This window comes from Bacillus rossius, chromosome 2 (assembly GCF_032445375.1).
Source record: "Bacillus rossius redtenbacheri isolate Brsri chromosome 2, Brsri_v3, whole genome shotgun sequence".
Lineage (NCBI taxonomy): Eukaryota > Metazoa > Arthropoda > Insecta > Phasmatodea > Bacillidae > Bacillus > Bacillus rossius.
The window spans coordinates 83866017-83878428 of NC_086331.1; the positions used below are offsets into that span (position 1 = coordinate 83866017).

Here is a 12412-nt window from a genome sequence, read left to right on the forward strand (position 1 = left end):
ATTGTTTTCATCTCAAAAGTCCATTTTTCAACACTGGTCATTGCAGCAATTGTCTCTATTAAGAATAATTCACAAATATTTCTTACACCCACAAATTGTGTAATAACTTTTTCAAGTGATGGAATTTTATGCTACCGTTATGAAATATTTGGAACTGTATTCGTTGTTAAATTAGTAATTTATATGATGAATAAATCCTAAAACATAGGCTTTCTTAGCTTCTGGGTTAAGGCCAGGTAATTGTAAATGATGATGTGCCCAACATTACAGTGTGTTTTGTTGCAAGTAGTTGGCAATATTTATAATGTTTTTGGCTTGTTCGATGAGGATTGCATGTCCTGTTTCATTGTAATTGGTTTTACTCTATTTTATTGTTGGTCTATAGTTACTCAAAGTTCTTGTTATTTCTGATCAGGTTAACTACATCAATATTGATGGTAAATATTTTGGCTCAAAGTGTTTTGCCATTTTTGAGTTGCCTATCATGATGGTTATGAATAACACCAACTATGTTTCATGGCAAATGATAAGTATGAATATAAGCAATAGTGTTGAACTTTTGTAACCCAGCCCCAACTGACATTTAATTTAGCGCTGAGGCAGGAGTAACTTCAGCAGAGTTATTCTTTAATTATTGGTTGCCTCATCAATTATTGAATGGAGATGTTTCCGTTATATTAAGCCTGCTGAACTGGTACAAGTGTATATTGGACCATTTAAAAAACCAAAGTTCTTGCCAACTTTCACCTTTGTACTAGGAAAAAAGAGAATAGTAAAATCATGACAAAGGAACATGTGAGCCATATAAGGAATTCATCAGTAAAACTAGGTTAATATTGATGTTATACATTGGCCGTAAGTTTGGTTTGTACCTAGATGTGTAGTCTAGTGGGGTATCAGAATTGAAAGTCTGTTAACACTGAAGGTGAATTTGTGATTTGACGATGGTATGGTAGCTCAAAGGAATACCAAATAATGAATTACGAAGTGCCCCAGAAAATTTATTTTGTATGCTGCCTGAGAACATTTTTTGTGGAGTAACAAAAGTTTGAAAAGACATGGGAGATTAAAATAGCAGCCATTACTCCTCTGTAGTAGACCTAGTTTATGTGAGCTAGCCTTATAGTGATCTGGCCAGGGTATTGATATTCAGGTGGTTACATTAACATAATTTATGACAATGTTATAATTGTATGATAATGTAGAAGTTCACTGACGTGTTAAACATAGTTCTAGAATAGCTGCCTGTAGGGACACAGTGCAATAGTCTACATGAAGTCAGAGATGCTAATGGTCAGCTGGCCGATACAGCCTGGAACAGTTGTGGTGTAAAAAGTAATGTTAAGAACTGAACACCTGAATAGGAAAATCGACCGCAAGTGATATTACAGGAGTATTAGATCTTATATGTATTGAATTATAAGGGAACAGTAAAGATTTAGATTTTACAAGGAAAAAAAATGTCAGCTGCTTAATGGTGCAAGACTATCAGCAGCTTCCCTTTCTCCTTTCTCTTAAGCACTCTTTAGACGTTGGTGAAATCCCCAACCTAGACCATCTGCGGGAAATACTGACATGATTACTCAAAAAAGGGCTATCTACACCGCTTAGAGAGTCTATGTTTGGACTAGCTGCTTATTAAAAAAACTTGTGATGGGTCAAATACCAATTTTATTGAATCTGAATCTTGAATGTGAATCCCAGAGAGTACATAAAATATACCCCTCAAATCAGAATCTAGGTGTCAAGGATCAAAATTAAAATAATATACAATAAATGAAAAATATAAACTATGGTGATGAAACATTCTACCCAAGAAATGGTTGTTTCACAAATGAAGTTCCCAGAATCAATACATATTTTATTTATATAGCTACATGTTAAAAGTAAAATATTTTGGGGAATGTTAACAGAACATGTATGAAGAAAAAAAAATTGACCTAGTAAACTTCAGAGGTTATCAGTGTTGAATTTTTCATTTACTTTATTTCTTTTTATATTTTATTTCCCATGAATCTATTTAGTCAAATATTGAATCATTTCAGTACTAAAGATTTGATGATATTTCAGGATTTAATTGGCCCATCCCTAAAAAAAAAAAAAAAAATGGAAGAGTAGACTGTTTCCAGGAGAACACAAAAAATGAAAATACGTAAGTTTCGTTTCAGTGTCATACAAAAAGCAAAATCAGTAAAACTCCAAGTGTTTATAACTGCTCAATTAGTCTGTTTCATTATTATAGCTGTCACAAATTCCTTTTAACAGATATAATCATAACACTATGAGGCATCTCTTTTACTTCTTTTACATTCATATATGCATGTGCACATGCAAACAGTATGTATGTGCACACACAAACAGTAATATGTGCATGCACAAACAACTGCATGTATGTAAACACACACAACCACATACACAGGCACACACAAGAGAAACAACTGCATGCATGCATACATGCATAGGACACAACCTATGCACATGCACACACAAACAACAGTATGTATGTGCATGCATGAACTACCACACACACACACATGCCCGGTCAAACCACCACATGCACGCACCAACAACTGCATGCAAATGCATGCACAAATAACTGCACACATATGCACACACAAACAATGGCACACACTGGTATTTATAAACAACTGCACATCACACGTGTGCACACAACCCCACACACACACCTGCATGCATGCACACATACCGTGTTTTCTCGCATAATCGTCGCACATTTTATACTAAAATCAAGTTTTAAAAGTAGGGGTGAGACGTTTATGCGAGAAAAAAAAATTTTTGTTAGGTAGTTATTCATAAAAACAAAACCCATTCATGGAAAGTACGTTTATTTAAAAAGTTAAGTATAAAAGAGCATGCCGAACAATTTAAATTAATAAGTCATGCAACAAAAAACTTTCTTCAACTTTAAATAGAAAAAATCTGCGATCCGAATTCGAGTCTAAACGAATGCATAACTATCGTCGTAGTACACACCACGAGTGTGTGTGGGCCATCAAAATAGTTAACTCCGCAGTTGACAGAGAGCATGCGTTGCATGCAATCGGCGAGATATCGATAGTCAACTATGTGTGCGCGCTCTATACGGGAAGCAACATAACCAAATATGGCTGAATTTTTATAAGCGGTACACTGCGGCGACACAAACGAACAGATAAGGGTTATAACGTTTAAAAACGTCTTTAAAAGAAAATTTGCACATCAGACAACTTTGTATTTCCGTTAATTAAATAAGTAAGTGGTAATTTCCAAATAAATATTAGATTTCTACTTTAAAATACATTCTTTTATACGAAAAAAATACCCACACAAAGCGCTCAGAAATTAATAGCGGGACCAAAAACATCATGCAAAGATTACGTGAGAGGTTTTTTAATCCAAATTTTGACGCCCTAAAATATAGGTGCGACGATTATGAGATAAAAGAGGGTAACCATATACACACCTAACTACATGCGCACACACCACCAATACACACACATACACATATACCACACACACGCAACACATGTAACTTACACATATATTTATAAATTACGGTCAGATAATCTTTCTCTTTAAAATACAAACAGCATACAATTAAAATACAAACTCAGGAAATGTAATTAATTACAATACTCACCACATTTGATGGCATCATATGAATAATAAGAGCCATCTGGTTCTGTGGTAGCTTCACGGAATCGAGGGCTCGGTAACTCTGAGAGTGGTGGCTGAGGACTAGATCGTTGAGGCGCAGGGCTTCCCTCGTCTTCTGCTTCTTTACCCACATCATGTGCGCACGAGGCAGGTGCTGTCACAACACGAAGGCGGCCAAATGTCGAACCAGTTTTTCTTGCTCCTGGCAAGGCATTGGCATTTTGGTTCTAACGGCAAACAAAAATGATTTCGCAATTAAATTGTGCTAAACTTCAAAAAACTATCAAATGAAACAGCATTCATAACTAACAATAAATACAAATAAAACATATCTCAGAGGTAGCACTACTAAATGTCAAACAATACCTTATTCTGTTCCAATATTCTGTTTGGAATTTTTCTTAAGTTTGAATTTTAAGGAAACAATTGTGTTTAAAGATAAAATATTTATATCTTTGTCTAGAAATTGAGTGATTACAAAACATTACAAAATACCTAAAATCACTTTAAAAACTCAAAATAATATCTGACAAGATTTGTACATGCTTTAAAAAACCCAACTTCATGACAATACAGATATCCAGTAACATCAATAATGATTAGACACCCTGCGAAATCTTGAAAACTTATAAAACTATAAAAATAAATCATTTCAATTCCAAGCAATAACAACACAAAATTGAAGGAATAATTTTTTTTTAAATATATTCATTAGCTCATAGTGATCTAAAAGTGTATTGCCTAAACCTTCATTAAAATACCAGAACAAGGAAAACCAAAAACCTCTCCAACAACTGCATGTCATTGCAATACAGTGTACTTCTCGTTATACTTTTGTTTATCTCTTTCCTTTGCATGTTCACATCACCAGGCTGTTGGAAGAACACATTTGCTTGCATCTCATTGTGGCTTCTCTCTTCACTCACATACTCATCCAACCAAAAAGCAGTTTAAAAAATTGTCATACATATACGCCTCAATTATAATAACTTGGAATCATGTTCTTCAACTGCAGTTTTCGAAAACCGTAAAACATTTTCATAGGCAAACAATGCACAGAACCATTTCTCATTCAAAGCCGAATTATTTCAATTTTTTTTAATGATTCAAAAGCAATAATACTTTTAAGACATTTTAATAAAACACCCATGTCCTTGTTACCACTGTTTACCATTAGCACAAATGGTTTCTCTATGTTGTAAAAGACCAAAGTTGTTTAAAATTCTTTTAATGTTTCTCATAACTAAACACATATAAGACACAGACTGTATAATCTTACTAGTGTTAGTCACAATGCCAAGTTAAGTTTGTAATATTTGGTACAGATATTTTTTTTTATTTTGCACAGCTATAACGATATCTCAATCAGCATTTATTAACCAGAATTGATCAACATATTTAAAATAATTGACAGAAAATTTACATTTTTTATGTGCAACGTGACCTTTCAATGATTAGCAATGTCCAACACAGCGTTAAGCCCCACATTGTGTTAGTACTCATTTTCATTCCACACTTCTGGAAACAATTTGAAAACAATTGAAAATTAAAATTCAAAAATATTTTTGGGTCAAATGCTAAGCAAATATATGTGTAGTCAAATTGGTCAACATCTGGCTATCCTCTGAAAACATAACTGCAGTAACATTTACTAAGGTAAGTGCCCCAGTACTCGTCACTGCTCCAATGGTCGTCACTAGCAACTTCAAATGTAAATAATAGAGAAGTAGCTCAATATATCGCCAACTTAAATATTGACAAAAATTTAGTCGACGTTCTAGCTGAAATTACCACAATAGTTTTCGGAACAAACACTATTTTCAATCAAAAAAAGTCCGTGCATCAAAAGTTCGTAGAGCAGTGAAGATAAATAGGGGAATTCCTATACTAAAACACTAAGGACGTTAGTGCACATTTTTACTTCTAATTCTGTAATTTTTCATGTTTATTCGTGATGTTTTGTGCTGAATGTGTTAGTTAAATGTTCTTGAAGAGGTGAAAGTGTTTATTTAAAAAAATTCGTTTTCTTTGTATGATTTAGTTAGGGTGACGAAAACCGGATCAATAAAAACCTTGTATTGCTAGTGTTCGTCATACCTGACGAGCACTGGTACATTTAATATTTTATTTAAAGTTGTGCTAAGTTACACCCTAAAGTTCTTAAATAATATTGGTTCTTTGTTGTTAATAGACAAAGTACGTTATTATGATCAGATCCAGTAGTCGTCACCTATGACGACTTCCGATGCATGTGTATGACGACTTCTGGGTCGGAAATTACTTTACTTTATTGATTGCAAAAATTGTGTAGGCATTGTTGTTTACATTAATTTAGGGGTCATTCGATATATATTTTGACATTAATAAGTAAACTAAACATTGTAATGTGTCTCGTTCTTTAATTACAGGGCAAAATGCCAAAACGGAAAATACTGTTGTATGAAGAGTCAGCCATGGAAGCTGCTCTTAAAGATGTAGCGAATGGTATGAGTATAAAATGTGCAGCGGAAAAAAATAGTGTGCCAAGGAACACATTGTCCGATAAACACAAAGGCAAATCGCCCTTGGGTAGGAAGATGGGCGGGCCCTGATTCATTTTTATATTTTACTTGTGATACCGCATAACATGCTATGTTATGTTGCAGCAACGAATTGAGTCGTATTGCGTACGCGTACAGTATGACGTCGCGTAAATAATAATAAATATAATATAAACAATTAACAATATTTGATAATTAAACAGTTTTTGTTAACCAAGAAACAATTAAATCTCATTAGAGCGGCTTTATTATATCTCTTTTAAGATAAGAACAAAAAAACGTGAAAATACGCGATAGTGAAAAACAAAAACATACATATTTCTAATTTGTAAAAAAATACTTTGTTACGTTGTTTCTGTTCCAATCTCAAACTTTGTCTACACACATAATACCTTTAATAAACAGTAAAAAAACTTAGACGAGGAATTTCCAAATTATACTTTATTAATAAACAAACATCGTTCTTTGTATCGTAAATTCATTGAATATGCGCGCACATGCGTAAAATATACAAGAAATGCGAGTAACAAAATGCAGCCGTGTGTAACGTTTCGTTACTCGTTACTAGACGGCACACCCGTTACTCAGTAACGAATACATTCGGTTTGCTACAGCTCTATGTGCTGTCCCTCTTTGTTCCGTGAGTGCTGTAAGTAAATTCAAAATTTAATGAGGATTATTCATTATATTACTGAACGATCTTTATGAAATGCCATTTTGATGTTTAAAATATAGTACCAAATAAAATTTGAAGCCCAAATAGTACAATACTACCATTCTGGATCCATGAATTAAAACTAATGCAGCCGAAATCGCACATGACGACTACTGGCACAAACATGTGACGAACACTGGCAAACACGAAAATTTGCATGACGACTACTGGCTCGAAATCACACTTTTTTCAAAATTATAAATCTACAAAAATAATTTGTGTTTATCGAAGAGTGTTGGATAGCATTGTAGAGTAAAGTTTGAGGTTAAAAACAAACATGTAGGGGCAGTAATACACCTACAAGGTTATGTACACAATTTTTTTTTTTATAAAACTCTTCTTAGCATGACGACTACTGGTACATCTACCTTACCATCCTAGAATTAAAGCAGACTTTCTTATAACCTCCAAACACTGCACATATCTGCATGGTTTTTGCACCACCATTAGAGAACTTATCTATTCTTTTTCCAATGGTTTCAGCCTATTTAATTCAATCTGCCTATACCTGACAAATTAAAGAGTTATATTCTTGATGGTTTAGTTACAGACTTACTTTGATTTTCAATTTAATACAGTACATGACTGTAGTAACAGTGCACCAAAAAATATTTTTTCCCTGTGACACAAATTAAATGGTTTTGTGTGACTTGATAAAAGTACAGATCTATGCTTTAAATCACTCAAAAGTGCATGAATAAAAGAATTATGGCTTAAAGTCTGGGTGTTACCGAGATCATTAAAGGAAAAGGGGCAATGGAAAATCAAGCACTGATGGAATGAGTAGAATGAACCTTACGAAAACCAACTGGCTAATTGCAACACCTGCATGTTTCCCATTTGCAAAAAAACCTGAGTTTGTTCCTGTCCAGAATATCTCTGATCACCTTGTTGGGAGATGGGTGAACTGACCATCTAAACACCAAGCTCCCCATATGAAACAAGGATCATAGTAGTTTTTGTAGGTAATAGTTTCGCTGAAATTCAGAACTTTGAGTATTCATAAGTTAACAGGAAACTAATATAAAACTACCTAAAGAAATGGTACGTATTAATTTTACTTGGTCACATTCTAACTACAGTGAGTGGTTTATAGTCAGCCATTGATCACACACCCACATTCTAATTTTTTCAGGAGGATTTGGGCATTTTAAACCTGGTAAAAATTAAGAAATCGAAAGGAAATTTATTGTACTTATTTTCTCTAACAACTATTAATTGCAATGGCTGTATTGTAACTACCCATAATTTATTTTAAAAAAACTGAATTAAAAAATTAATAAAATTAAAAACTGCATTTGCTTGGATTTAGAATGTCTCCAGTAACACTACTCGTGCCACCATCTGCCTAGAATGAAAGTCATACGCACAACATTGTGGCAAAATGGCTTCCTTGTTCTACTCGCCACTCTCTTCCCCTTGCTATAGTCGCCGCACGGTAAGTTCGTACTTTTGAGAAGAACTGTTGAAAAATGGAACTAAGAATATTTGGTTTACTATTGTGCAATTTGTTTGACAAATAAATAAACAAAATAGGACGACATAATTTATCAAGCTATTACGTTTCCGTACGTGTGTATTTTTACTGAAATAATTTGTATTTGTTAATTTTATATGTAAGTTTTTAAACACGCGTGGCAACGATATTTATCGGTATGTTGGCTACACACTTGAAGAAATAGTTCCTTAGTATGTAATTTTGAACAGCTGAAATAACGATAAATATTGCTTAAAATGCTTCACATATGTTTATTTCCAGATCCTGGAGTAATATTGTTTAATATATACGAAAGTTAAGTTATTTTGTTTATAGATGACGTTGCAAGCTGTTGCGGATGAATCACCTACGTAACTGTGTGTCGGCCTGAGCCATGTTGAACGCTTGTTTGCTCAAAACGACTTCTGATTTTCCGAAAACATCCAGTGTATTTGTGTACTAATTAATTTTCTAATTTTAAAGGGTTGTCTTAATTGTAACTTGTAGTGAACTATTGCTTTTACAGTGTAACTTTGTGTTAGTTATTACGGTTTGTTAGGTTATTAAAATGAATGTAAAGAAGGAGACAGCACAATATTATCAACGTGGCACGAAGAGTTACGATGTTAATGAATACAGGTCAACTGGAACAGGGTGATGTCGCAGAAATGACAGCATTTCTTCTAGATCTGGGCGTCACGACCGTGAAAAAGTGCGACTAATTAACACGTTATGAAAGTATGTGCGTGAAAACGTTCCGTTAGGTTGGGGCGTGTTTGTAAAATAGTGTAAAAGTACCTTCCTCGCAGCTTTCTTGTTTTGAATGTCGGGCAAATTACAAACAGACACGTTTTTATATTTTCGGTTATATATTAGGTAATGTCCCACAAGCAAAACATATTAAATGTAAGGGCATGTACACAGAATTTTTATTATTTTAACAATATGTAATATGATTGTATGATTGTATTGTTGATTTTTATATAACTTCTATTGTATTAAATTGTATTTAACTTGCTCCATGTCCCTAATTTGGGACTAAACGGAGTGCATGAATAAATAAATAAATAAATACTAACCTAACATAACCTATCCTCAACCAACATAATGTAACCTAACCCAACTCAAATGAGGTTTATTTACATTAAATTAGGTTTGGTAAATTTTGGTTAATTTTGGTTAGGTAAGGAAACATAATTGTCAATAATTAGAATGCATTTTAAAAAACTTGAGTAGAAATTCAACTCTACGTAGGTTGTTGTCATGACTTTTTGTTAACACCTGTAACCTTAAAAAAATACAGCATTTGAATATATGCTCAGGGTAAATGTGCTAATGTATGCTTTTTAATTACAGGTGTTCTGGATAACGTGTTTAGTGATATGTAATTTCTCTGCTGTGTTTATATGTGATTCATAAACATTAGTTTCATTACAGGATATAATATAATATTGATGGTAGTGATAATTTATTACTGAGTTTCGATTTATTTAATATATTTATTTTATTACAGATTCTTAAGTTAAGTTTTTTATGGCAACAATTTCTTTTCTGCATTGTACATACTTAAGTGATATAGTTTTTATATGAGACAAACCACATAGACACATAAAAATACACACTTACAGAAATTTTTAATGTATAACTTAGAATTTGAATTTAAAATTTATTCTGCTTGATAGAAAATAATGCCTCTAATTACAAAACACATGTTGGTTAGCCATAACCTTTAACCGATACTTGACTCGGTTCGTAGTGCCAGAAAAGTGTTACTAACTTGGGTAAATATGTAGTTGAGCGGTATTTGCGAAAAAAAATGTTAAAAATCCGAAAATATCTTTATTATATGCTCTTCAACATCCTCATTTCATTAAAAGCGGCGGAGATAAGAAATTCCAAATACTTTAGGAGATATCGAATTTTTTAATTTTGCAATACAAGACCTGTGGAACCATTCGAGGGACGCCATTTTTGTTATTTTGCCGTGTGTTCGTGAATACGCAAATCGTCAATGCGTAATTAATAAAATGGTTGATTAGGTCAGGTCAGTTACATTATTAATACTTTCAAACTAAGCCGACATTAAAAATAATGTGAATTAATTTTAATTATTCTTTAGTTTTAAATTATTTATAATGTAACTGACCTTACCTAACAAACCCGTAACAAAGGATGCACAGTAATAACTCACGTATTTTTTTTTGTTACTTATTACTTGCACAACAATATCAAAATAACAAATAAGACTTTAAAATTAGAAACGTTAAAAACTCACCTAAGTTGGAGGCGGTAATTAAACACCGTTTTAAACAATAAATGAACTAAATAATCACGTATTGGTTCGTTTGAATTCTGGCCTATCACGAACAATCACGTGACATCATTATCCAATAAAAAAAGTAGATACTCGTACGTAAACAAGAAACAATGATAATCGCCACATCAATGCACTGGTATTGTGATGAAATTTAAAAATTCGGTATCTCCTAAAGTATTTGGAATTTCTTATCTCCGCCGCTTTTAATGAAAATATGAAGTTGAAGAGCATATAATAAAGGTATTTTCGGATTTTTAACATTTTTTTTTTTCGCAAATACCGCTCAACTACATATGATGAAATTTTAAAATTCGATATCTTCTAAAGTATTTGGAATTTCTTACCTCCGCCGCTTTTAATGAAAAGAGGAAGTTGAAGAGCATACAATAAAGGTATTTTCGGATTTTTAACATTTTTTTTCACAAATACCGTCCAACTACATATTTACCCTAACTTGATATTTTCTATTCACAAATGACCTCTCGATGTAATGGCAGTGATGTGCCTGGCACTCACGGCTTTAGGAAACTAACAGTTTACATAGCTACCTCATTCTGAATAATTTCTTAAAGTTAAATTCTTCATAAATGATACTGACATAATTTTCATGCTTTCAACCATAGCACTTTGTGATATAGTAATCTCGAAGCAGCAAAATTTCTTTAGTAAAACTTAACATTAATTTTTATAGATATTATGTGAAGAGACAGCACCACGCTGGGTTTAAACTCTAAACTATAAAAATTTGCTTAGATTTTTTTATATTTAATATTTGAATTATAAAACATGGTGTTATGACATTTTCTACTGAAATTTAACCAGTTATAAAAATTGCAGTGTAATTTTATTATCCATTAATTACATCCCTATTTGACAGTTACCCAACCAAAACATTGCCATGTGGTAGTCACATGGTTTTCCACATGGCAATGTTATTGTTGATATTTGGCGGAAGGATACATAGTCACCTTGAAAATAGATCCCAGCTTGAAGCAGGGCTTCCTAAAAGTATGAACTTACCGTGCGGCGACTATAGTAGAGATGCCCTAGCTGTCAGCATTCTCTTGCTAGACCATCTCACTTAGTCTTCCATTCCCACAAGTAATGCTACTTGGGTTGTAGATAACCATTTGAGGTTTGCTCAAAATTCATTGCCACACACACTATGTTGGTCAGGCATAGGTGAATTTAAGCTTTTTTTACACCTAACATGGTCTTAATTTTCTCTTTTGTAATATAATTCTATTCCTAAGAGGTCTATCTACTGAAAATAATTTTTTTATTTAATTTTTTTATTTATTTTTTTTATTTAATTTTTTTATTTTCATTTAACATTCTTAGACAAAGTACAAAGCCAAGGAAAATTTATAACACCCACACATTACTAAAACTTCAGCATCTCCATTATTTACCTAGCTATTTGTAATTTGTATTTGTAATTGACAGTACATAGCATTTCGAAATCAAAGTAGGTTTTAGTTGAAACTTGATCGTTTTTATTCAAAGTATTTTGTTCTGTTGAAGTGATACTTCACCTGCCTTCCTTCCCCTCTTTCCCTCCTCAACTGATGTCATGCCTTGTCTGTCCCCCTTCTCCTCTGCACATGCGCGGAGGGGAAGTCATGTTGGTGTTTTTTATTGCCTTCACTTCTACTCACCGATGCGCTAGACTACGTTCGTTGCTTGATCTGGTAGGTGTCTTGGAA

The 12412-nt window shown here is 33.1% G+C and overlaps 1 protein-coding gene across 3 annotated transcripts in view; it reads right to left on the reverse strand.

The window, feature by feature from the left end:
- The window catches only part of LOC134529418 (tau-tubulin kinase homolog Asator), a 219619-nt gene that overhangs the window by 103502 nt on the left and 103705 nt on the right, over positions 1-12412 (reverse strand). For all 3 annotated transcript variants that reach the window (XM_063363469.1, XM_063363468.1, XM_063363470.1), the window contains one exon: positions 3641-3884. In XM_063363469.1, the coding sequence (XP_063219539.1) occupies positions 3641-3884 (244 nt within the window). The remainder of the gene's footprint in view (positions 1-3640; positions 3885-12412) is intronic.